The 26,701-nt window shown below is 37.5% G+C and overlaps 1 protein-coding gene across 1 annotated transcript; it reads left to right on the forward strand.

Annotated features, from left to right (window-relative positions):
* Positions 1-485: 485 nt before the first annotated feature.
* SPINK9 (serine peptidase inhibitor Kazal type 9) lies at positions 486-14,886 on the forward strand. Its single transcript, XM_032851982.1, has 4 exons — positions 486-540; positions 3,202-3,230; positions 5,417-5,544; positions 14,733-14,886. The coding sequence occupies exons 1-4, from the start codon at positions 486-488 to the stop codon at positions 14,884-14,886; spliced, it is 366 nt and encodes a 121-aa protein (XP_032707873.1).
* The last annotated feature ends 11,815 nt before the right edge of the window (positions 14,887-26,701 follow it).

Below are 26,701 nucleotides of genomic sequence, written 5' to 3' on the forward strand. Positions count from 1 at the left end.
AAACTGGAAATATGTCTGAATTTAGAAGGCTGCCACGCTGATGAGTATTCCCAGAAGTAGTAAAAAGATAAATATGTAGTAAAACCGGTGAAATTACTTAACTTCTGTTACTTCATTTTTCTCATCTGTAAAACAAAGAAAATGGTAATAACTATCCCATAGATTTACTATGAAGATTCAATGGTATAACAGATGTGAAAGCACTCAAACTCTCAAGTATGTAAAGAAATAAGGAAATAACAGATTAATTGGGTTCTATTATCTATTAAAATGTCATGAGCAACTATCTGATTTCACAATAAAAGAATTCCCATACTAGCAAATGTTTCTGACCTCTTCCCATGATTATGTTTCTGGAAATAGCTATTTCACAATTGAGGCAGGAACTCTTGACAATATATAAGGCAAGACCCAAGTGGGCCGAGCAGACACTAGAAAGTCACTGGTTTTGTCACCATCTGACTGCACTTGGCCACTTCAGCAGCATGAAAGCAACAGCCTTTGCCTTGCTCTTGGCTCTGGCACTTATGACCATCTTCAGTAAGTATCTCCCTCATAACACCACCTCTGTCCTGATACCAACAGCTCATGTCATCTTCTGTTCACAGAATTCTGGGATATACAGAGCACAGATAATAAGGGAAGCTTTTTGAAATGCATTTTTTGTCTCTACCAATAAATCACTAAATGATACCACCTTTGGGGCTGAGTTGACTTAAATGGTCAGCTAAGGGCAAATTCTTATCCATTTAAATATTTATATTTGGTCAGTGTACATCCAGACTCTGCTTTGACTTGATATCTCTATTTATGTGTTTATGGGGACCTCATTTCTTTATAAAACTGTCCTATCAACTGAGAGTGGTGGAATGGGAGGTGGGTAGGAGGATGGGGTAACTGGGTGATGGGCACATGATATAATGAGCACTGGCTGTTATACACAACTGAGGAATCACTGAACACTACATCTGAAACCAATAATGTACTATATGTTGGCTAATTAATAAGAAAAGAGAGAAGAACCACATGGTCCTCTCAATTGATGTAGAAAAAGCATTTGACAAAATCCGGCATCCGTTTCCGATTAAAAGGCTTCAAAGTATAGGGATAGAGGGAACATTCCTGAACTTCATAAAATCTATCTATGAAAAACCCACAGCAAATATCATCCTCAATGGGAAAAAGCTTGCAGCCTTCCCGTTGAGATCAGGAACACGACAAGGATGCCCACTCTCACCACTCTTGTTCAACATAGTTTTAGAAGTCCTAGCAACAGCAATCAGACAACAAAGAGAAATAAAAGGTATCCAAATTGGCAATGAAGAAGTCAAACTCTCTCTCTTCGCAGATGACATGATTCTTTATATGGAAAACCCAAAAGACTCCACCCCCAAACTACTAGAACTCATACAGCAATTCAGTAACGTGGCAGGATACAAAGTCAATGTACAGAAATCAGTGGCTTTCTTATACACTAACAATGAAAATACAGAAAGGGAAATTAGAGAATCAATTCCATTTACTATAGCACCAAGAACCATAAGATACCTGGGAATAAAACTAACCAAAGAGGTAAAGGAACTGTACTCAAGGAACTACAGAACACTCATGAAAGAAATTGAAGAAGACACAAAAAGATGGAAGACCATTCCATGCTCTTGGATCGGAAGAATAAACATTGTTAAAATGTCTATACTGCCTAGAGCAATCTATACTTTTAATGACATTCCGATCAAAATTCCACCGGTATTCTTCAAAGAGCTGGAGCAAATAATCCAAAAATTTGTATGGAACCAGAAGAGACCCCGAATCGCTAAGGTAATGTTGAAAAACAAAAATAAAACTGGGGGCATCACGTTACCTGATTTCAAGCTTTACTACAAAGCAGTGATCACCAAGACAGCATGGTACTGGCATAAAAACAGACACATAGACCAGTGGAACAGAGTAGAGAGCCCAGATATGGACCCTCAACTCTATGGTCAGTTAATCTTCGACAAAACAGGAGAAAATATACAGTGGAAAAAAGACATCTCTTCAATAAATGGTGCTGGGAAAACTGGGCAGCTATATGCAGAAGAATGAAATTCGACAATTCTCTTACACCATACACAAAGATAAACTCCAAATGGATAAAAGATCTCAACGTGAGACAGGAATCCATCAGAATCCTAGAGGAGAACATAGGCAGTAATCTCTTCAATATCAGCCACAGCAACTTCTTTCAAGATATGTCTCCAAAGGCAAAGGAAACAAAAGCCAAAATAAACTTTTGGGACTTCATCAAAATCAAAAGCTTCTGTACAGCAAAGGAAACAGTCAAAAAAACAAAGAGGCAACCCACGGAATGGGAGAAGATATTTGCAAATGACAGTACAGACAAAAGGTTGATATCCAGGATCTATAAAGAACTCCTCAAACTCAACACACACAAAACAGACAATCATATCAAAAAATGGGCAGAAGATATGAACAGACACTTCTCCAATGAAGACATACAAATGGCTATCAGACACATGAAAAAATGTTCATCATCACTAGCCATCAGGGAGATTCAAATTAAAACCACATTGAGATACCACCTTACACCACTTAGAATGGCCAAAATTAGCAAGACAGGAAACAACATGTGTTGGAGGGGATGTGGAGAAAGGGGAACCCTCTTACACTGTTGGTGGGAATGCAAGTTGGTGCAGCCTCTTTGGAGAACAGTGTGGAGATTTCTCAAGAAATTAAAAATGAATTTAAATTAAAAAAAAAAAAAGCCTGTCCCATCCATTGTTTGGCAGCATGAGGTCTTATTATTTTTGCATTGAGTTGAAATTTGCTTCCTAAGAATTTTCAACTGCTGGTCCAGCTTCTGCCATATATGCCTCCTACACAATAGCAGACATTCCCTAGATATAAAACCACTTCTTTTTTCCAGTATTTTCTAAACTGTTATTATGAGGTAAGAAAGAACAAAATTCCTCATTATTATAGTAGCTTCTCCATGCTTCTGGCTATGCTCTAATCCTATCCAAAAAAGAAAAAAAAAATCTATGCTGAGCTTCAATCTTTGATATTATATTGATACACGGTTCTGAAGAGAGTCTGATATTTTTGATAGGCTGAGAACTGAAACATAAATGAGAGATCATTTTTCAACACGATTAGGTTCTTCCAGAGTTTAATTTGGTTTCTCTTGTCTTTTTCTTATAGATGTAGAATGTGCCACACACCCTCAACAGGTCAGTACATCCATCTTGATATAAAAGTTTTACTTTTATATTTTATGTAATTTTAAAGCCAGTATCAACAAGGAAATATTTGCAACTATACACTAATTAAATTGCTACATGTTTGAAGACTTTTTAAGTATCAAAACTGATTTTGCTTTTAAAAATTCATTAAAAGATCTTTCTGAAATGGACATAGTAGGACAAAGTGGTTAGGCACCTATCATCCGAGTTATTATAAAGTCCTGGGTTTGAATTCCAGCTCCTTGATCGTGTGGCCATGGACAACAATACTTGCCTCATAAGCTTATTGTGAGGGTTAAAACCACAGTGTTTGAAGAGAGATGAGCTCTGTACTGGCACCAAAGAAGGACAAGTCATGACTCTTATAATGCTAAATGGGTCACCTCCATCTTTGTTCTTTATCTTAGGGAATGGATATTTTAATTTAACCTTCCCTTTATGACTCATATTAAGCAATAACTGTTGTTGAGAAAATCTAGGTGTGATAGTAAAAACTTTAAACCAGGAATCTAAGCTCAATGGCTTTTCAGCAGTATGCCTGTGGGGCTCAGGCAGCTTCTTTCACTTCTTTGAGTCTTTAATTTTATGTATTAAAGAGAATAAGAGGGTTAAGAGTGTGAATTTTGGAGTCAGACAGTCCTGAGTTCAAGCCATCCTTCACAATTAGTAGCTGCTTGAGAATGAAAACAGTTAATGAATATGAAGCCTTGGTCATTTCTTGGTCACACTGTGCATATGACTTAAGTCCTGACACTGGGGTTTGAGTAGGCAAGGAGAAGAAGTGAAATCATGCTGACATATACTCATCAAGGGGCACTGTCATTCCCATTCTCCAGTAGACTCCACTCGCCTCTGAGTGCCTTCTGCCATTTTATCACCTTTGCTAATCTTTGTATTGCCAGCCGTCAGCACAATCCTAAAACTTAGAAAGTACGTGGCGTATGGCAAACAAAGGCATGAATAGATCAATTAATGGAACATAACTGAAGGGGAAGATGAATTTAACATGAAGTTTGGGTATATTTCAGGCTACCCAAGTGGAGACATTCAACAATTAGTAGCATATCACATGTGGAACTCTAAGTCAGAAAAACTGAAACGTAAACTCTTCTGTACAGAGCTAGAATTTGTGTAGTCCTGAACGTAGAGCCAAGGGATAAAACTAATAGCAAGGATTTTTGTAGTATTTTCCATGTCATGAAGTGCTAAGCATTTTACATGTATCTTCTTGATTATGTATTTTTTACTTCAATCTTAAGATGTAGTTATTATCACCCTTATTTTGCAGGTAAAGAAACAAAGCTTAGAGAAGTAAAATGATGGTCTCAGGGTCATATAGTCAGGATTTGAAATGTGACACGTTTGACTCTTGCTCTCTATACCCTTCAATTCGTTCATAGATGAAAACCGCAGAAAACCCCTATCTTGGTGATTGCAGACGTGCTCCTTCCTTCAGGGGCCTTCATGTTGGCTTTCCTCCCGGCCTTTACAACAGTGGTTCTCAACGACAGCCGTAAAACGCATGTGTCTGTCTATGCACTGAAGAAGTGTATAACACATGCTTTGCGACCAATAATGAATGGCAAAAGTTGCTAGTGATGTGCTAGTTCTTAAAACTATAGGAAGTATCCCTATAATCTCATACTTGTTTGCAGGTAGAACTTAAGTGAAAGAGGGAAATAGCAGGATGTGTAGAAAACTAATGTCATGGGAATGATTACATCTGTGACTCTGCCATGTATGTTTTTAAATTCAAATTTTAATTTTTAGATAAATTATTTGGTTACAAGCTACCATAAAGAAGTTTATCACTTGTGACTTTTGTATCTGATGTAAGAAATCTCTATACTTGACATATCTCGAAGGGGCTGGATGAGGACAATTAGAATAAGAAACTGGAAGCGCCTGGGTGGGTCAGTGGGTTAAGCCTCTGCCTTCGGCTAGGTCATGATCTCAGGGTCCTGGGATCAAGCCCCTCAGCAGCGAGCCTGCTTCTTCCCCTTCTCTCCGCCTGCCTCTCTGCCTACTTGTGATCTCTCTCTCTGTCAAATAAATAAATATTTTTTTTTAAAAAGAATAAGAAACTGATGATTTGAAAGCTCTCTAAACTTGCTTGGGAAATCCTAAATTCTGGGAAAAAGATTTGGTTCAAGGCTTTTAATATGTATCTCCAGGTTGATTGCAGTAAATATAAGAAGTTACCACCAGGAAAAGAGGGAATTTGTTATGAAATATATGCACCAATTTGTGGATCTGATGGCGAAACTTACCCTAATGATTGCTTCTTTTGTCATGAAGTTCAGTAAGTGTTGAAATATTTTTATTTTCTACATTTAAGGTGTAATTAAGTGTTATGGCAAATATACCTCAATTAGAAGTTGTTTAGGGCACAATGAATATGTAAATATGAGAATTTGGGGTCTCTAGTGTCTTTGGATCTGTGCATATTCAGGCAGTAAGAATAAATCAAAGAACTAGAATCTCTAAGTTGGAAGGAAATTTGAGGGTCATCTAGTTCAATGTCCACATACTCGTTTACTGCTTGAACTCATTCTACAAATAACTCAAGTCATCCCAGTATGCAGTTGATTATCTCCAGGGACAAGGAACATCCCTCCTCCTAGCCAGTCCACTTATCTGTCAGAACGAACTGTATCTATTGTTCATTTTAATAATTAAGTTTAGATGTATTAGAGCCCCCTAATGATTGGCACAAAAAGGGATAATATCTAAAAATTCTAAAGAAATTTTTGTTTCAGTATGATTTCTCAACAAAACATATATTGAAGCTCTAATAAAAATTAAATTTGAAAATCAAATAGCTAAATATAGCTTAAAGGTTACAAAATAATCACCTGAAAGATATGCTAGTACCAGCTCGAGAAATATAAGACGGTGCATGATACACCAGAGTGTATAGAAACATATAGATCCTTTTTTAAAACATACATGAATGAAAACAAATACCCAATATTGATGACATACTGTTCTGGTTTGTTTTTTTAATCAGAAAAAGTTTCTTTTTTTTAAAGATTTTATTTATTTGAGAGAGATAGAGACAGAGAGACAGGAGCAGTGGGTGCGGGCACAGAGGGAGAGGGACAAGCGGACTCCCCACTGAGCATGGAGCCAGACACTGGGCTCGATCCTAGGACCCTGGAACCATGACCTGAGCCGAAGTCAGATGCTTAACCAACTAAGCTACCCAGGCACCCCAGAAAAAACTACCTTTATGAGAAATAGTATTTTTTGAAAAATGTAAAATGTGACATTTATGACGAAATCATTTATGAAAAAAAGGTTTCTAAATGTGCCTCCTTTAGATAAGAAATTTATTAAATATGTTTTCAGGGATATAAACTGATTATGATATATTGTGAGCATCGTCCTTACATAACCAGCACCAGTTGCTAAAATATTTCTAAATTGTAGTCACTCCCTCCCCATTTTTTTTTTAAAGATCTTATTTATTTATTTGAGTAGAGAGAAAACCAGAGAGAGAGAACACAAGCAGGGAGAAGGGGTAGAGGGAGAGGGAGAAGCTGGCTCCCTGCTGAGCAGGGAGACAGATTCAGATGGGAATCCCAGGACCCTGAGATCATGATCTGGGCCGAAGGCAGCCCTTAACAGACTTGAGTGACCCAGGTGCCCCCAGTCACTCCCTCCTTTTAAAAACATCACTGAGTGGACCAACTTGAGTACCTTGTGGGGGGTGGGTTCATTAGTGAATGCTAATTAGTTCTGGATGCCAATAAAATGCCTACGGCCTTAGCAATTTTCATTTGTTGCTATTTTCTCTCCACAGAAAAACTAACAACAAACTTAAATTTGAACATTTTGGAAATTGTTGAATCTAGCTTGTGATTCCAGTTCACACGAAACACACTTCTCCCATATACCCTGTGCTGCATTGCCTAATCTTGTCACCATCATGTCCAGATTTCTTTGTAGAATAAAGGAGACCTACGTGAAATAAACATATGTCTGACTCTTTTTGTTTAGGAGTAGAATCTTCCAGATTTGTCTCACTTTTGGGTGATATCTAAAGGACCACCTTAGGGCCACATCCTAAAAGAAAAGGGTTAACTAAGACCAGAAGCAGGAAGCAGAAAATCAAAGGACCTGAATCTGATGCCTTCTTTTTGCCCAGGCTAGGAAAACACCTCCTGTGCGTAACTCAGTTTTTGTGAATTCCTGAAACATGAACGGAAAAAAATGGGAGTCTTCAAGTATAAGAATCAGGAAATACTGTTTTGCTAGACGTTTCTTATGTTTAAGGCATGAAAGCTGCCCTAGATTGAGACGGCTCTTTATTTTCTACCAGAATACATGTTTGTGAAATTTGGTTGGTCAGACGTGCCCAGTAAAGTTATGTAAATTCCCATGAATTAGTTGATGTCTTCCATGCATTTTTTCCCCTCTAAATTTGTTTTAATTTAGATTCAATTAGCTAATATATAATACACAATTTTTTAAAAATTAAAAATTTTTTTTACATAATTAGTTTTTGATAGAGTGTTCATTGATTCATCACTTGTGTATAACACCCAGTGCTCATCTCATCACGTACCCTCCTTAATACCGGTCACCAAGTTACCCCATCTCCCCACCTTCCTCCCTTTCTGCGACCCTCAGTTTGTTTCCCAGAATCGTAAGTCTCTCATGGTTTATCTCCCTCTCTTATTTCTTCCCATTCAGTTTTCTCTCCCTTCCCCTATGGTCCTCTGTGCTATTTCTAATATTGCACATATGAGGGAAACCATATGATAATTGTTTTTCTCTGATTGACTTATCCTGCTAAAGTTTGCTCTCAAATCTAGCACCTGAAACTTATCTGATCTCACTATTTATTATATGTTTCAAAAACATATTATTTGATGTTCCAAATATCCTATTATCTGTTCCAAAGAACAGAGAGGATGCCTTGCACATCTTTGTAATCCATTTGTGCATCTCTGCAAGTAACCTATATCTATTAATGCCTAGTTGTTGTTAGTATCTGTGATAGGATTTGGAGCATACAATGGTAAATAGAATAGACTTGATCTTGCCTTCTTGGAGCTTATATTCTGCAGAAGAATTTGCTGTGCTTAGTATAGCATCTTGTAGAGAACTGATATTACACAAATATGTTTAACAACATTGAATCAAGGTTAAGCAATATTTCAACTGGATTATACCAGCACATTATGCATACATATAACATATGAAAATCTAACTATATATTCTCCGCAAAGAGGGAGAAAGAGAAAATAGAAATCCTTTTGAGCTGGGGTGCCTGGGTGGCTCAGTGGGTTAAAACCTCTGCCTTTGGCTCAGGTCATGGTCTCAGGGTCCTGATATCGACCCCCACATCGGGCTCTCTGCTCAGCAGGGAGCCTGCTTTCCTTCCTCTCTCTCTGCCTGCCTCTCTGCCTACTTGTGATCTCTGTTTGTCAAATAAATAAATAAAATCTTAAAAAAAAAATCCTTTTGAGCTGTGTTTTTGTCTCACAATCAATTAGAGATTCAGACACCAAGACTGGCCACAAAATGACCTGTGCTAATTTCCAAAGAATTCAAGTAGAATAGTGTGCTCTGGGGTGGTTTATTTTCTTTTGTTTTCTCTTTCACTTTTTGTTGTGGCTGTTGTTTCCTGAATGATGCAAGACCATCATCACTTGGACTATTTAAAAGCACTCTTCAAAGAAACATTTTAAAGAAATGGAATATATTGACTTGGACTTCGTCTTTTCACCAAATATTAAATATCCACTCTTTGCTAGATGCTAGAAATGCATCAATGAACACACAAGTATAAAAATTCATCCTTCCTTTGTGAAGCTTTAAGTTTACATAGGCAGAATAATATTAATGAAATATCAAATGCATATATATATATATATAGTTATATATATATGAAGTTAGACTAACTAGGGCCATCAGGAAAGACCTTCCAAGGCCTTCCTGAGGTGATTGATAACCAGAAACCAAATAATGGGTAGAAGTCAGGCAAAGGAAAATGGAGGCAGGAGTGGAGATGAGGGGAAGGAGGAGGCAGTAGCCATGGGATTAAGAAGCATCATTCCAAGCACAGGGAGCAGCAGGAGACAGCAACATAACAAACTAGCACAGTTATTGGCCAGTTCATGTTTTTCAGCCACTCTCCCAAGCCTCCCTACTATCCACTGCCCACAATTCATTTCCAACTGTCTCTAGAAGGATAGTTCTCAAACACAAATCTTACCTTGTCATCTCCTTGCTAAAATTACTTCAGTGAGTCTCACTATCTATAAGTCCATGAGTGCTGGCCACTTCTGTCTCCAGCCTCATCTCTCTCCGTTCCACATTATGAAATGGACGGGTGACCACTCTCAGAACCCTCCACGCACTTTGCAATTGTGCACATCCTGGTCCCTCTTCCTCCAATTCTCTTTCCCACTTCTCCATCTCACCAATTACTGCTCATTAAAAAGATTATCCCTAATGCTCTCTTCACCAAAAAGCTCCTATGTATTCTCTAATGAGCATCTCCTATGTATTCATTCATTCATATAATCCTCCCAAATTATCAATCATCATAGTATATCCTCATTAATTTGTAAGCATCTGTTTCTTTTGCTATATTATGAGATCATAGCTGGCATGCTGCAGGTATTTGATGAATGTTTAATAAATTAACTAAATTAAATTAAGATGAATTGAATTTGACTTCTATCAACAAGTAAGCAAGGAAACCGTGGTGTCTTATCCCAGATAACCCTGAAATCAGATGTCACCTCCTGATCTAACTCTGGCACTGGAATATATCGTATCTGTTTGCATCTGCACCAACCCAAACTCCGAATGCTTCTTCAAGTACCTATATAAAGAATCCATAGATATACAAATAAGAGAGAGTGATGACTGCTTTTCCAGAGTTGGGGCAGTGGCTTAAATGGCACTCGCCTACAGCCTAAAGCTCCCCATTGCATTTCTATCCTCTATAGTCATCTCTTGCAACAACACCCTGCAAATCCTTATTTGTAACATGAAGAGGAAACTGACATAAAAAATTAAAGATGTACAAACAAAAGAAAAACAATTAAATCCATTGCTAAAATCTGTTGCTAGAACTGAGGCCTACCCACATTCTAAGAAATCTCATTCTGTTTCATTGTTAATTAGCTCTTCATCATAGTTCAGCAAAGTAAGCACTACTACAGCCAATAAACCAGTCCTTCTAGAACAGGTAACTCCTGTGCCTCTGGGAAATCAAAGGGAAGATGAAGCATTGACTGTGGAATTTTAATTGACAATAATAGTACAGATCAAGGAAGCAGAAGCCAGATCTACAAAAACATTCCTTAACAAAACCTATCCGCAGGGACACATCCTGAAAACTTTTCAGAATTTCTTAAGAAAAGGAACTCTGAGTCAACTGAAGTTAAGCCTTTTATGAGCGCCTGCTGAAATGCTGGAAGAGAACTACTGAGGTTGTGACAGATGCCTCTAGGGAGCCGAGGAAACTATCTGATCGTTCCACTTGCCAGACTCTTAGGCGCTGATTTCCTAGGATGTGAGTCATTTGATGCTCAAAAATAGGCTCTGTGGTTAAAATAACGAAGCCTGGGAGCAGCCCAGCCCTGTATGACTGACTCATCAAAGAGTAAGCCTGGCTTCTGGGTTTCATTCTTCTTCTGGCCCATTGTTCCTGAATCTCATTCCATAAGCCCAAGACCCCTGTTCTGACCAAGGCAGCTTCTCCAGCCTACGGCCTGCTCTGTAACCTGTACAGCAGCCTAGCCATCTGGGCTTGCACTTCTAGCCTGTGCTCTTGCTGCTCTTGCCTTCTCCACTCTGCCTGTTCCAGAAATGGAGCCCAGTGGCAGGCACCCCAAAATATTGGTGGACATCTGTTACATTGGTCACATCCCTGGTTGCCCTGTCTGTTTGGCTGCCTATCGGGGCTCTGGTTCTTTCTTGTTTATCTGTGGGGCCCACGGATTTCCTGAACCACCATCTGTTTGCTGCCATACCCTTTAGATATTACCATGTCCTCCATGTCAGGTGAAATTATTCATGAAATTTCTATAACATAATGGTTAAGATGGTGATCTTTTGGCAATATATACGATTATCGAATCTTTATGCTGAATATCTAAAACTAATACAATGTTATATGTCAATTATAGCTCAATTTTGTAAAATTTTCAGAAAATGAAGAAAAAAAACCCTAAGGAAATTAAAAAAAAAACAAAACAAGCAAACAAAAAACACAAGGGAGCGTTGGGAATAGAAAGCCCTGGGATTAAATCCAGATTTGCCACTTCCGAGTAACCTTGAGTTACTGGTTGAACCTGAGTTTCACTTCCTGCATTTCAGAGTGGGGACAGTTCCTTATGGACTGGTGTGAATCAACCTATACACACAATACATCATACTTTGCTTGGCACATAATTAGCAAACAGTAAATCAATGATTTTGAAAACAGTAACAACAAAAATCTATAGTCACCCTAACCTTGTCCCCTAAGCACAATGGATAGGTTCTGGCTTTTCATTGTCTTCTCCCCAATTCCACCCTAACACAAGCCCACCCCTGCCTAACCCCTGCCTGAGCTGGTCCTGAGAGAACACTATGAACCTTCTGTTAGAGGAGACCATCACTGTTATAGCCACAGAAGGCAACAGAGTGGTTTGACCACAATGAAAATATACTCCCACTGGAGACTTGGGAAAGTTTTTTAAGTTATCCTCATTTTTGGTTTAAAAAAAAGAAAGGAAGAAAGAAAAAGAAAAAATATGTGTATTTTGGTTTGGAGCCCCCTGAGAACAGGGGATTGGGTCCGTTTATCTTTATGTCCAAAATGGATATTTATTTTTTTCTCCATTGCCTGATATGTACTAGGCAGCCTGACATATATACATAATTTTTAAACTGTTAAGGAAAAAAAATGAAAACAAACTTAGGTTAAATATATTCAAAGCCATGTATTGAACATCTTAATGCCATTACGAGTGCCACACTAAATTCTACATTGCCTGCAAATAACAAGAGAAAACAGTGTTATTTAGCAAAGGGCAGAGAACAGAAGAACAAACTTAATTCCTCACAGCAGGAGAAATGTTTCTAATCTATGGTTGCATGAGGGTCTTTGCCAGAGGAGAGGAAGATGGCGGTGTAGTAAGGTGGGAACTGGCAGCCTGAGTTACAGCAAAAAATGGGAGTTAGGGAGGAGGCACATAAAAGCTTTTGAAGACAGAACTTGGGCTGTTTCTTAAACTGTCTAATAGACATATGAGCATTTATGTTGCTATTAGCATTTAAACTGTACATGTGTATTATATATACTCTTTTGTATATATGGCATATGATAAAATAGAGAAAAGATAAGAAGGTGGGTAAGGAGAGAAGAAGTTGGTTTTCTCTGGTATCAATTTGAATTTGAGCTCTGCTAAGTGAAAAGCATCAATATGTTTGCCTTTATGGCATTCTCTTCCCTCTCCAGTATCTAGAGGCCTCTTTGACATGCTTTCCTCAGGAATAGAGACTTACTCTTCTAAAATAGAGCTAAATGGAGCAGGAAACTAGTCCACATAGGGGCCCAGATTATAGAGGGAGGAATACAGGGTGGGGTAGGGCATTATGTCACTCAACTGACCAGAACAGTTCCACTTTCTCATTGAAACCTCCCATGAAGAACAAAGCACAGAATCAAGTGAATCTTGTGACAGAAACCATTGTTAAAAAAAAAAAAAAAAAGACGTCAAATACTGAACCAGAGATTCAGAGATTTCTGGATATCATAGACCATTAAATTTCTATTTAATAATTATTTATTGCAAAATAAAGTAAAAAAAAAAAAAAACAACAACAAAATCCAACACAAAAAAACCATCCACAATTTTCAGGAAACCTCTCATCACTTTTCCCATATAGCATGATAGAGTTTCCATTTGGCAGTAATATCATAAATGCAATTTTGTATTCCATTTTGCTTAATGTTATGCCAAAAGAATATTTAATTTTTTCTTTTGTCTTTTTTTTTCTTTCCTCCCTAATCTCTTGAAATAACTAGCATACACGGTAACCTAAAAAAAAAAATGTAACTATTGGGAGACTAATAAAGGGTTGCCATTTTTTTATATAAAAACTTTAGTAAAAATTATAACCTATTTTATTTTTAAATTTGTTTATTTGAGAGAGAGAGAGAGAGAGAGAGCGTGTTTATGGAGGGGGGCCAGAAGGAGAGGGAGAATCTCAAGCAGACTCTCCGCTGAGGAGGGAGCCTGATGTAGGGATTAATACCACATCCCTGAGATAATGACCTGAGTCGAAATCAAGAGTCAGATGCCCCACTGACTAAGCCACCCAGGCATCCCTAATCTACTGTCATAATTACTTTATAACATGAAATGATAGTTGTAATCATATACTGTTTTTATTACTAAATGGTTCTTATTTTTCCCCAAAAGTCCAAACTGAACCAAGTAGTAGCATTTAAGAACCACTCAAGAAGACCAGTGGTCTTTAAATGTTATTGTAAGGAAGACTAGGAAGCTCTTGGGGTTGCCTGAGCAGCTTGAAAGCAGGCACAGGTCAGAACCTTCTACTCCTTCTTCAATTCAGATATACTTCTCTTTTATTTATTTCTTATATTGGGCAACAGTAAGATTTCCTGGCTCCTCCATTGGATACCTCTTTGAACTTGGGCAAGTTTTGAATTTCTCTGGCTTATCTTCTCTTCCTCATTGGTTAAGTTACAATTCTGTTTACCTACCTAGTAGACTTTTGCAGGGATTATAAGTTCATGGATAATATGTGCTTAGAATGTTCATGGCATAGTACATAATAATAACACATAATAAACTCAATAAGAATAATTATTATAGTTAAAAATATAAAACATTGATGGTTACAATCCTTATGCTCAATGCAGAAATTGCCTTTATAGGCATCCTAAAATGTATTCATGCAGCTTCTTCTTGAACCTGTTGAGTGGGAAGGCCATTATTAATGGGGGACTCTATTAAAACTTCTTATTTTTATCAAGCTTAGATTTACGCCATATTATTTACCCCCTTATCTGTCCTAAATATAGCCCTTGAAGACACAGAGAAAAACTAATTGAGAACTCTTTCAAAATTTTTAAGACAGTTCTTTATACTTTCTGAGTTTACTAATATTAGTTGAAGAAAATGTTGGACCATGTCCTATACTAAATGCTTTACATCATAAACTCATTTAATTCATAAACAACCCTAGTACTAAATTTATGAGAATATAAGCAAGGTATTTATAGTATTTACCATGGTAAATCTAGCACTTAATTTATTTCTAGGGCATGATCAGAGTTCAGAAGAAGAAAAAAAGAATTAAGTTAGTGAATGAATCTGTTTTCCAACTTAAGAAAAATAAAGTTCAGTGAAGACGGATATGTAGTCCAACACTAGTAGGAAATGGCAGAGTTATGAATGACAAGAGCTCTGTTTGACCCGTTCTTAAACAATTAAGCACTATGTTCCCTAGGCAGTATCATAATCCCTATCCCCAGAGCAGCCCACCGGGACAGATTTTGGCTGTTTTTAATTACTCACAGAGAGATAAATGTGAGCTCTCTGCTGCACAGCCTTTCCAGGCCAAGGGCACTATGTCCATTGGTGTTGTAGAGAATGCCTGCTAGCCCGTGAACGCCAAAGGCAAGGGGAGCTGCCAGTGTCACAGGCACAGAGCCATAGAGTGGTTCCTTGAAATCATCATTTTGCATAGTTAAGTCCTGGTAGCATTTAGCAAGAAGCATATATGAAGAATGTTTCATTTTGTTAAGTTACTGCCTAATATTAGGCACTATAAGAAGTGCAAGAGCTGCCCACCCCTTTGGACAATGGTGGTGCAGTTGATGGTATCATTAGCTAAGTATGCCTCCTGATACTGAATGCAATGGAGGTCTCTAGCTCTTGGCCATCAAACTTTACTTGGCTTCTAAAGGTTAGTCTTATTTGGAGACAAAGCCATCATGGACAAAGCACAGGAAAAGCCCAGCTTCGCAGCACTGTATTCCTACGATACCCACATGTACCGTCATTCTCAGTTTGAGGAAGCCGGTGATCTTCCCCTCAGGAAGCTTGAATAAGTAGATTCCAACTGAGAACAGGTATATTCCCAATATACATCCAGCTAACTTTCCCATTAGCTTTACTTATACCATAAAATCTGAGGCTCCCAAGAAAGCATACATCACTGTAGAGCATGGCTTATTGCATAAGTCTTGCCAACCAAGACCAGTGAATGGATTCCTCTGTTCTGTGTCCAGTCTGGAAACAAATCTGGCAGACTTTCAGTTGAAGAGAACTCTGGGTAAAGGTCTAAGACAGCTGCTGCTGATAGCTATACTGATCACTGCATCAGACTCACATGAAAATGACTCTATTGAAAAAAAAAAAGAGTACTGAACTAAGGAACCTATCTTTAAAATTTATTTTAAACATTTACAGTTCTGAGATCTTAGATAAGTTATTAACCTCACTAAGACCCAGTTTCCTCCTCTATAAAATAAAGAAGATGGCAATACCTATCTCAGACACATATGTGAATCATGTAACATAGTATATATGAAAGCATTAGGAATTGTTTATGCGTCATCCAAATGTAAATTAGCATTAATTTAGGTTATATTATGTAATCCTGTCACACGGAAACTTTTCCCATGATTCACTGAATCTTTTAAACCTGTTCTAGGGCACTGCTCTGGGAAGCAGCCATTTGTTAATAAAGATGACACATCTGGCTAGGATATAATGCAAGACTCAATGGGCTAGGCTTATAATAGCAGGTCACTTCTCTTGACTCCACCTTACTGTCCTTGGCTGCTTTTAGCAGCATGGGAGCAATAGCTCCTTATGATCCTAGAAACTGTACTTAGGAAATTCTGAGATTTTTTTCATCTTAAGGATAAGCAAGTCTGTTTTTGTTTTAATGCATTTTCTTCTCCATTGAGGAATCACTGAATCACATAATCTCAGTGTTGGAGGGTCCATAAAGCTCATCTAATCCAAATGTAAGAAAGCTTCCTGTGATATCTCTGAGAAGAAATCATCATCTAGGTTCTGCTTTGATGCAAAAACTCTCTTGCTAAAAAGATAGTCCATTCTTGACCTATTCGAGTCAATAGAATATTCTTACTTCATTGGGTAGAAATCAACACTGACTCCACTTGTCATTTATGACTGACAGAAGATTTAAAGAATATAAAAATATATAATTTGTCTATTCCATATTTATGGAGTACTGAATATGGCCTAGCATCATTTAACAAACAAATTCTATTATGATCCTCTTTCCAGTCTCAGGCCCTCTTTCTTATACTCCATTCTCACCCCAGAAGAGCAATCATAGCATCACCACTCTTGCTGAGTGAGTCTAAACTGATCATTAGTTTGATTTGAAGCCTTGATGGGAACCCCATATCAGCCAGCAACAGACAAAGAACCAAAACAAAAATCAGATCTTTCCCCCTCCAAAATTAGTTTTGATTAAGGAAAATGGTCATTTTACAACATGTGGTATAGAATTACTACTCTTACGTAATCTCAAAATTGGGATGAATTTTTCTCTCTCAAAATTAAAAGCTCTTCCATACATCTTTTAATATGTAAAAGATGTGATTTAGAAACATCTATCTAAAATCATCAGAGATAAAGCCGAAATGCCACACAATTTTGTTATGTACCTTGAGTATTTACCTCATTAAGTGTCAAAGCTGGTTTTAAGAATTTTAGATTCAAACCATTATTAAATAGAGTTAATGGAGCATAATGTCAAAGTGCACTGGCCTTAGAGTCAGAAAGAATTCTGTTAGTTCCCAGCTTTGTTGCTGTCTGACCAGGACATGTCACTTTAATTTTCTGGATATTCTGGACCTTGACAATATACAATGAGAATAATTTATACAATGAGAATAATTATAATACCTACCTCATTGAATTGCTGTGAGCATAAATGCCATAATTTTTGCAAAGGGCTATAAACAGCCCTTTGTACATAGTAAGAATTCAAAGACATTCAGCTAGTATTATTATAAAATGCCATGTTTCTTTACTTATTCATCAGGGAATGAAGAATGTGGTCTAACCTCTTCATTTTGATTCAGAGTGAAAATTATTAATATTCCTTAGAGACTTCTCATACATGGTAATAAAATTTTTCAACTAATGGGTAGGCAATGTAAGTGACACTCTAAATTCTCTTTGAGGCTATGCTTCATAAGTGAAAGAGAATAATAAATCGGCATAGACGTGAAGAAGATGTACTTTGAAGTCACAGACTTGGGTTTCAGTAATAGGCTCATCAATTACTAGTTATATGATCTTGGAAAATATACTTAACTTTTTTCTGTTTCTGTCTCATTTTTTAAAGGAAATGTTAATAGGGTCTACCTTAAAAGACTGTAAGAGTTAAAAGGTAAACCTCAGGGTCCTCAGGTTTCAGGCAAGTAGGGAGGAGACATACATGTCACTTTGCCTTCCTATGAAGCATGTAGGCTGATATGACACAAAAGGGTGACAGAAGAGTGTGAGATGATTAGGTGAGCCTATCTTGTGGCGGGGGGGAAAGGATTTGCTGAATAAACAGTTGAGAGGCAGTGGAGTACATGATGTAGACATCAAAATATATCACCCTGACTTGGATGGAGTGAAAAGTTCACTGGACATGAAGCAAGCAGTATGTGGCTGAGGGGAAAGGATGGAGTTTGGGTGGTCTCTGAGGCTATGGAGGTGCTCCAGGGTAGCATAGACCAATATGTGCAGTGTTGAGCCACTCAGCCTCCATCCTGCAAGGACTGGCATGGCATCATAAGCAGGCACTATCTAAGCAGACCTGTGTTTCAGAAAAATCACTTTCCAAGCAAGAATGCCAGAAGGAGTCAAAATTATTACAGCAAATATGTAAAGACCTTTCTATCTGCCAGCTACTCATCTAGGTGCTTTGTGTATATAAACTCACTTAATATTATTAACAACTATATGAAATAGGTACTTCTACCCCCATTTTGCAGATGGAAAGGGCATTGGATTCAGAGTCAAAAGATGGATTAAGGACTGACTGTGCCATGGACTTTGCGCCAGTTACCTCAGCTTTTGGAGTCAGAAGTCCTCATCAGTTGGCAAAAAAGCAAATAGAAGTAACTGTACTTCATTGAGTTGAAGAGAGGGTCCTGTCGGAACATACATGATGGGAAACTGTGGTGGGAAGGACACTGGTGCTCATGTCAAAGAGTGCTGGCCTCGAATCCACCTCAGCTTATGATCAGAAATCAGTCACTCATCATCTCAGAATGGCTACCACCTTTTTAAAATGGGAGTAATAGCTAGGCCCATGTGTAATACTTGGGGGACCAGGGGAAGAACTTCCTTTTGCATAGGCTTAAATATGGTACCAGTAATACTTACTTTTCAAGAGTAATACAATTAAATATCACCTCACATCTGTCAGAATGGCTAAAATCAAAACAACACAAGAAATGAAAGGTGTTGGCAAGGATGTGGAGAAAGGGAAACCCTTTTACACTGTTGGTGGGCAGGCAAACTGGTATAACCACTCTTTGTAAACAGTATGGAGGTTCATTAAATGTTAAAAATAGAAATACCCTACTACCCAGCAATTTCTCTACTAGGCGTTTACCCAAAAGATACAAAAATACAGATTTGAAGGAATACATGCCCCCAATTGTTAACAGCAGCATTATCTGCAACAGCCAAACTATGGAAACAGCCCAAGTATCCACTGACTGATGAATGGATAAAGAAGATATGGTACATATAGGTAATATATGTGTATGTAATATGTATATATATAATATATATATGTAATGGAATATTATTCATCCATTAAAAAGAATGAAATCTTGCCATTTGCAACAACACGGATGAACCTAGCAAGTATTATGCTAAATGAAATAAGTCAGAGGAAAACAAATGTCATATGATTTCACTCATATGTGTAATTTAAGAAACAAACAAACAAACAAAAAAAAAACAAGCAAAGGGAAAAACAAAAGAGAGAGAGAGAGAGACAAACCAAGAAACAGACTCTTAACTACAGAGAACAAACTGGTCACCAGAGGGGAGGTGGTGTGGGGGGATGGGTGAAACAGGTGATGTGGATGAAGGAGGGCACTTATGATGAGCACCAAATAATGTATGGAACTGCTGAATCACTATATTGTACACCTGAAACTAATATTACACTATATGTTAACTAATTGGAATTTGAATAAAAACTTAAAAAAAACTATTATAAGAATTAAAAGATAGCATATAGAAGGGAAGCACCCAGAACATGTAACAATGTTAAAAATGTTAAATTATATAAATGTTATTGTAGCTGCTAGTTATTATTATTAATATTAGATTATCATTATTGTTTTTAGAATGTGCTTGGAAAATCACTAGTAGTTGTAGGAACATGGGTAGTATTTGGTTATCCTGCCTCCTTTTGCCCCTATAAAACACTGAAAGGCCTTGTCATCAGTTATTGTATCAAGGAGAATGTATATATTTTAGGCTGTGAGTTTAAATAAACTCTTCTGGGCTTAAGTATTTTAAAATCCATACCAGCAGCCTAGGGAGTACTCCTGAGGGGTTTGAGGTCTTGTACCCCAGTTTCCACTTTCTGGTTCTAAACTTTCTTTTCCTAAATGAAGCCTTCTCTCAGCTCAGCAAATATTTCTAGCATGCTTTTACCATCTTAAATCACTAAGCAGTAATCAAGGTGAATTCTCTTACTTGAATACGATGCAAGTATAGGAGGCCAGGTGGGCAATGATGGATCATCTGTCTTGATTCCATTCCACTGTTCTTGGTCATTTCAGCCCCACAAGCACAGCACTTGCCTCTTGCCTTTTGTCCTTGCCTTTGCCTCTGGATCTACCCTTCTTTGGTGTTCTTATTCTTACCCCAGGCAACAGCAGCCCCCAGGACTGTCTTCTGCCCAGAGGATTCTGAGATACTGTCGCCTCACAGATGGGTGGATATATTCTTCTCCTGAAAGACATTATGACAACACATTTTTATAACTATTGGGAAATTCCACTGTTTGACATGTCAAATGTTTAGAAAATTGTTTGCTCATAATCTCTTTTTTTTTAATTTTTTTTTAATTTTATTTTTTATAAACATATATATTTTTTTTCCCCAGGGGTACAGGTCTGTGAATCTCCAGGTTTAAACACTTCACAGCACTCACCATAGCACATACCCTACCCAATGTCCATAACCCCACCCCCCCAACCCCCCTCCCCCCAGCAACCCTCAGTTTGTTTTGTGAGATTAAGAGTCACTTATGGTTTATCTCCCTCCCAATCCCATCTTGCTTCATTTACTCTTCTCCTACCCCCTTAACCCCCCATGTTGCATCTCCTCTCCCTCATATCAGGGAGATCATATGATAGTTGTCTTTCTCTGATTGACTTATTTCGCTAAGCATGATACCCTCTAGTTCCATCCACGTTGTCGCAAATGGCAAAATTTCATTTCTTTTGATGGCTGCATAGTATTCCATTGTGTATATATACCACATCTTCTTTATCCATTCGTCTGTTGATGGACATCTAGGTTCTTTCCATAGTTTGGCTATTGTGGACATTGCTGCTATAAACATTTGGGTGCACGTGCCCCTTCGGATCACTACGTTTGTATCTTTAGGGTAAATACCCAGCAGTGCAATTGCTGGGTCATAGGGTAGTTCTATTTTCAACATTTTGAGGAACCTCCATGCTGTTTTCCAGAGTGGTTGCACCAGCTTGCATTCCCACCAACAGTGTGGGAGGGTTCCCCTTTCTCCGCATCCTCGCCAGCATCTGTCATTTCCGGACTTGTTAATTTTAGCCATTCTGACTGGTGTGAGGTGGTATCTCATTGTGGTTTTGATTTGTATTTCCCTGATGCCGAGTGATATGGAGCACTTTTTCATGTGTCTGTTGGCCATCTGGATGTCTTCTTTGCAGAAATGTCTGTTCATGTCTTCTGCCCATTTCTTGATTGGATTATTTGTTCTTTGGGTGTTGAGTTTGCTAAGTTCTTTATAGATTCTGGACACTAGCCCTTTATCTGATATGTCGTTTGCAAATATCTTCTCCCATTCTGTCAGTTGTCTTTTGGTTTTGTGAACTGTTTCCTTTGCTGTGCAAAAGCTTTTGATCTTGATAAAATCCCAATAGTTCATTTTTGCCCTTGCTTCCCTTGCCTTTGGCGATGTTCCTAGGAAGATGTTGCTGCGGCTGAGGTCAAAGAGGTTGCTGCCTGTGTTCTCCTCAAGGATTTTGATGGATTCCTGTCTCACATTGAGGTCCTTCATCCATTTTGAGTCTATTTTCGTGTGTGGTGTAAGGAAATGATCCAATTTCATTTTTCTGCATGTGGCTATCCAATTTTCCCAACACCATTTATTGAAGAGGCTGTCTTTTTTCCATTGGACATTCTTTCCTGCTTTGTCGAAGATTAGTTGACCATAGAGTTGAGGGTCTATTTCTGGGCTCTCTATTCTGTTCCATTGATCTATGTGTCTGTTTTTGTGCCAGTACCATGCTGTCTTGATGATGACAGCTTTGTAATAGAGCTTGAAGTCCGGAATTGCGATGCCACCAACTTTGGCTTTCTTTTTCAATATTCCTTTGGCTATTCGCGGTCTTTTCTGGTTCCATATAAATTTTAGGATTATTTGTTCCATTTCTTTGAAAAAAATGGATGGTAATTTTGTTCAGATGACTGCAGAACCTGGAAAAGCTGTTGCTGCTATTGATGCATAACATACTGCTATTGGTCTTTTTATATAAATAAATAAATAAAATATATATATATACATACATATACATATATATATAAATAATTTGAATTTTTGGAAACTTTAGCTGTGCTGTCAACTTTGGAAAAAGTATCCCAGTTGTACCGTGTTGGGTTGGCATTGTACAGAAATTAACAGCCATATTGGTCTAGAAATGTTAAACATAATTTTTTCCATTTGTACAGGGGTAACGCACTGTATTAAATATGTAAGGTCTTATCTACATGGGTTTGATTACAGAAACTAATAAAGTATTCTCTAAATAATGAAAAAAAAATGGATGGTACTTTGATAGGAATTGCATTAAATGTGTAGATTGCTTTAGGTAGCATAGACATTTTCACAATATTTATTCTTCCAATCCAGGAGCATGGAACATTTTTCCATTTCTTTGTGTCTTCCTCAATTTTTTTCATGAGTACTTTATAGTTTTCTGTGTATAGATTCTTAGTCTCTTTGGTTAGGTTTATTCCTACGTATCTTATAGTTTTGGGTGCAATTGTAAATGGGATGGACTCCTTAATTTCTCTTTCTTCTGTCTTGTTGTTGGTGTAGAGAAATGCGACTGATTTCTGTGCATTGATTTTATATCCTGACACTTTACTGAATTCCTGTACAAGTTCTAGCAGTTTTGGAGTGGAGTCTTTTGGGTTTTCCACATATAGTATCATATCATCTGCAAAGAGTGATAGTTTGACTTCTTCTTTGCCGATTTGGATGCCTTTAATTTCTTTTTGTTTTCTGATTGCTGAGGCTAGGACTTCTAGTACTATGTTGAATAGCAGTGGTGATAACGGACATCCCTGCCATGTTCCTGACCTTAGCGGAAAAGCTTTCAGTTTTTCTCCATTGAGAATGATATTTGCAATGGGTTTTTCATAGATGGCTTTGATAATATTGAAGTATGTGCCCTCTATCCCTACACTTTGAAGAGTTTTGATCAGGAAGGGATGCTGTACTTTGTCAAATGCTTTTTCAGCATCTATGGAGAGTATCATATGGTTCCTGTTCTTTCTTTTATTAATGTGTTTTATCACATTGATTGATTTGCGGATGTTGAACCAAACTTGCAGCCCTGGAATAAATCCCACTTGGTCGTGGTGAATAATCCTTTTAATGTACTGTTGAATCCTATTGGCTAGTATTTTGGTGAGAATTTTTGCATCTGTGTTCATCAAGGATATTGGTCTGTAGTTCTCTTTTTTGATGGGATCCTTGTCTGGTTTGGGGATCAAGGTGATGCTGGCCTCATAAAATGAGTTTGGAAGTTTTCCTTCCATTTCTATTTTTTGGAACAGTCTCAGGAGAATAGGAATTAGTTCTTCTTTAAATGTTTGGTAGAATTCCCCCGGGAAGCCATCTGGCCCTGGGCTTTTGTTTGTTTGGAGATTTTTGATGACTGTTTCAATCTCCTTACTGGTTATGGGTCTGTTCAGGCTTTCTATTTCTTCCAGGTTCAGTTGTGGTAGTTTATATGTCTCTAGGAATGCATCCATTTCTTCCAGATTGTCAAATTTGTTGGCATAGAGTTGCTCATAATATGTTCTTATAATTGTCTGTATTTCTTTGGTGTTAGTTATGATCTCTCCTCTTTCATTCATGATTTTATTGATTTGGGTCCTTTCTCTTTTCTTTTTGATAAGTCTGGCCAGGGGTTTATCAATCTTATTAATTCTTTCAAAGAACCAGCTCCTAGTTTCGTTGATTTGTTCTATTGTTTTTTTGGTTTCTATTTCATTGATTTCTGCTCTGATCTTTATGATTTCTCTTCTCCTGCTGGGTTTAGGGTTTCTTTCTTGTTCTTTCTCCAGCTCCTTTAGGTGTAGGGTTAGGTTGTGTACCTGAGACCTTTCTTGTTTCTTGAGAAAGGCTTGTACCGCTATATATTTTCTTCTCAGGACTGCCTTTGTTGTGTCCCACAGATTTTGAACCGTTGTATTTTCATTATCATTTGTTTCCATGAATTTTTTCAATTCTTCTTTAATTTCCTGGTTGACCCATTCACTCTTTAGAAGGATGCTGTTTAGTCGCCATGCATGATATATTCAGAGTACTAAACGAGAAAAACATGCAGCCAAGAATACTATATCCAGCTAGGCTATCATTGAAAATAGAAGGAGAGATTAAAAGCTTCCAGGACAAACAAAAACTGAAAGAATTTGCAAACACCAAGCCAGCTCTACAGGAAATATTGAAAGGGGTCCTCTAAGTAAAGAGAGAGCCTAAAAGTAGTAGATCAGAAAGGAACAGAAACAATACACAATAACAGTCACCTTACAGGCAATACAATGGCACCAAATTCATATCTCTCAATAGTTACCCTGAATGTTAATGGGCTAAATGCCCCAATCAAAAGACACAGGGTATCAGAATGGATAAAAAAACAAAACCCATCTATATGTTGCCTACAAGAAACTCATTTTAAACCCGAAGACACCTTCAGATTTAAAGTGAGGGGGTAGAAAGGAATTTACCATGCTAATGGACATCAGAAGAAAGCAGGAGTGGCAATCCTTATATCAGATCAATTAGATTTTAAACCAAAGACTATAATAAGAGATGAAGAAGGACACTATATCATACTCAAAGGATCTGTCCAACAAGAAGATCTAACAATTGTAAATATCTATGCCCCTAACGTGGGAGCAGCCAACTATATAAACCAATTAATAACAAAATCAAAGAAACACATCGACAATAATACAATAGTCGTAGGGGACTTTAACACTCCCCTCACTGAAATGGACAGATCATCCAAGCAAAAGATCAACAAGGAAATAAAGGCCTTAAATGACACACTGGACCAGATGGACATCACAGATATATTCAGAACATTTCATCCCAAAGCAACAGAATACACATTCTTCTCTAGTGCACATGGAACATTCTCCAGAATAGATCACATCCTTGGTCCTAAGTCAGGTCTCAACCGGTATCAAAAGATTGGGATCATTCCCTGCATATTTTCAGACCACAATGCTCTGAAGCTAGAACTCAATCGCAAGAGGAAATTTGCTCATAATCTCTTAATCAGCATTTATTCACACATCATGTGCCAGGTGCTGGGTGGGGGGCAATGATGAGTAAGATTATTTTTGTCCTCAGTGAACACTTTATGTTGAGCCAAAAAGTTACAAAACACAGTGGTTAAGTTGGTGAGCTCTGGAGTCTGTTTTCCCAGGTTTAAATTCAGCCAATCGTACTAAGAAAATTTCAGGTATAAGATGCTAAGTGCTGAGGTTCTAATGTAAAACATGGTGATTATGGTGGAAAACACTGTATTGTATAATAGAAATTTGTTAAGAGTGGAACTTAAATGTTCTCACCAAAAATGAAAACAGTAACAAAAAATCCTCCAAGGATAACTATGTGATGGATGTGTTAACTAACTAGATGGTGAAAACCCTTTCCCAATATAAATGTACATCAAATCATCACAGTGTACACTTCAAATATTTTACAATTTTAAAATAAAATCTTAAAAAAAGTCCTGGCAAATACCTTATGATTTTATTTGTCAATCAATTAATGTAAAAATAATTATATTTGTATAATATAATTGTGGTTAAACTGACTTAGCAGGGTTCTTACAAAAACAAAGTTATACAAGCAATTGCCCACATGGCCCTAGGAGATCAGGAGCCTGATTAAAAGTTAGTCAAGCAAAGAATCTTGGTCACACTGTAGAAAGAATGATCTGTTCTAAGATAGTCCATCTTTATTATTCAAACTCCTAGTGCTTAGGAGAATTTGGTATTCCTGGGAAATGTGAGAACTGATCATATTTGTAGAATAACACACCCTTCCTTAAGAGTTAAACTTCATGTCTCTGTTTAGTAGCAATCTGAACTAAGCCCTATTTCACCTGGTAATAACACAATCTTCAATACAGAATTATTGATTTTTCATGATCTCTGGGTCTCTGCCTTATCATGCAATCCAAGTATTATAACAGAAATCACACATAACAGACTTGAGTTTCCATGTATACATCCTGGCTATTTCTTTAATATACTTTATGTTAAATATAATAGTAGATGTTATGACTAGGAAAGTAGGAATGGCTATTGCAATAAAAAAGGATAAAAAGATTGCTCTACTAAGACAGAAAAATTGCCATTAGGCAGTAAAGGAAGAAGAGACCCAGAAAATTAGCCCTTTAGTATAAAATTGTGGTATCCTAATCCACTGGTTCTCAAGTGCAGAGGTGAATCAGACTCTACTATGCAGTGTGTGTGTGTGTGTGTGTGTGTGTGTGTGTGTGATCTGAGTCATACTCTGGACCTACTGAATTAGAATCTTTGGGTGGGAGGGAGTAGGTGTTAAAGACAGACATGTAAATTTTTAAAAGTTCTCCAGAATTACTCACTCTAAGTTAATCTTTTTCACATTTGTTTCTTCTTGCTAGTTAAAAAACAGAATGTACTTCTCTGGAACCCAGTGATAATTTAACAATCAAACAAATCAGTGTTAAATTATCATATCATAATCATACCACAGCCCTATAGCCTATTACAAATGAAATATTTTGGCCTGCAGAGTATTCTTGGTCTTCGGTGACCCAGTGACTTTGTCCTTGGTGTCACATGTAAACAAATCATTTGCAAGGTGACTTCATAATGGGGTCTCAGGTTCTCATAATGAGTAGAACCCTCAGT

This window comes from Lontra canadensis, unplaced genomic scaffold, assembly GCF_010015895.1.
Source record: "Lontra canadensis isolate GAN:19392208 unplaced genomic scaffold, GSC_riverotter_1.0 scaffold5, whole genome shotgun sequence".
Taxonomy (NCBI): Eukaryota; Metazoa; Chordata; class Mammalia; order Carnivora; family Mustelidae; genus Lontra; species Lontra canadensis.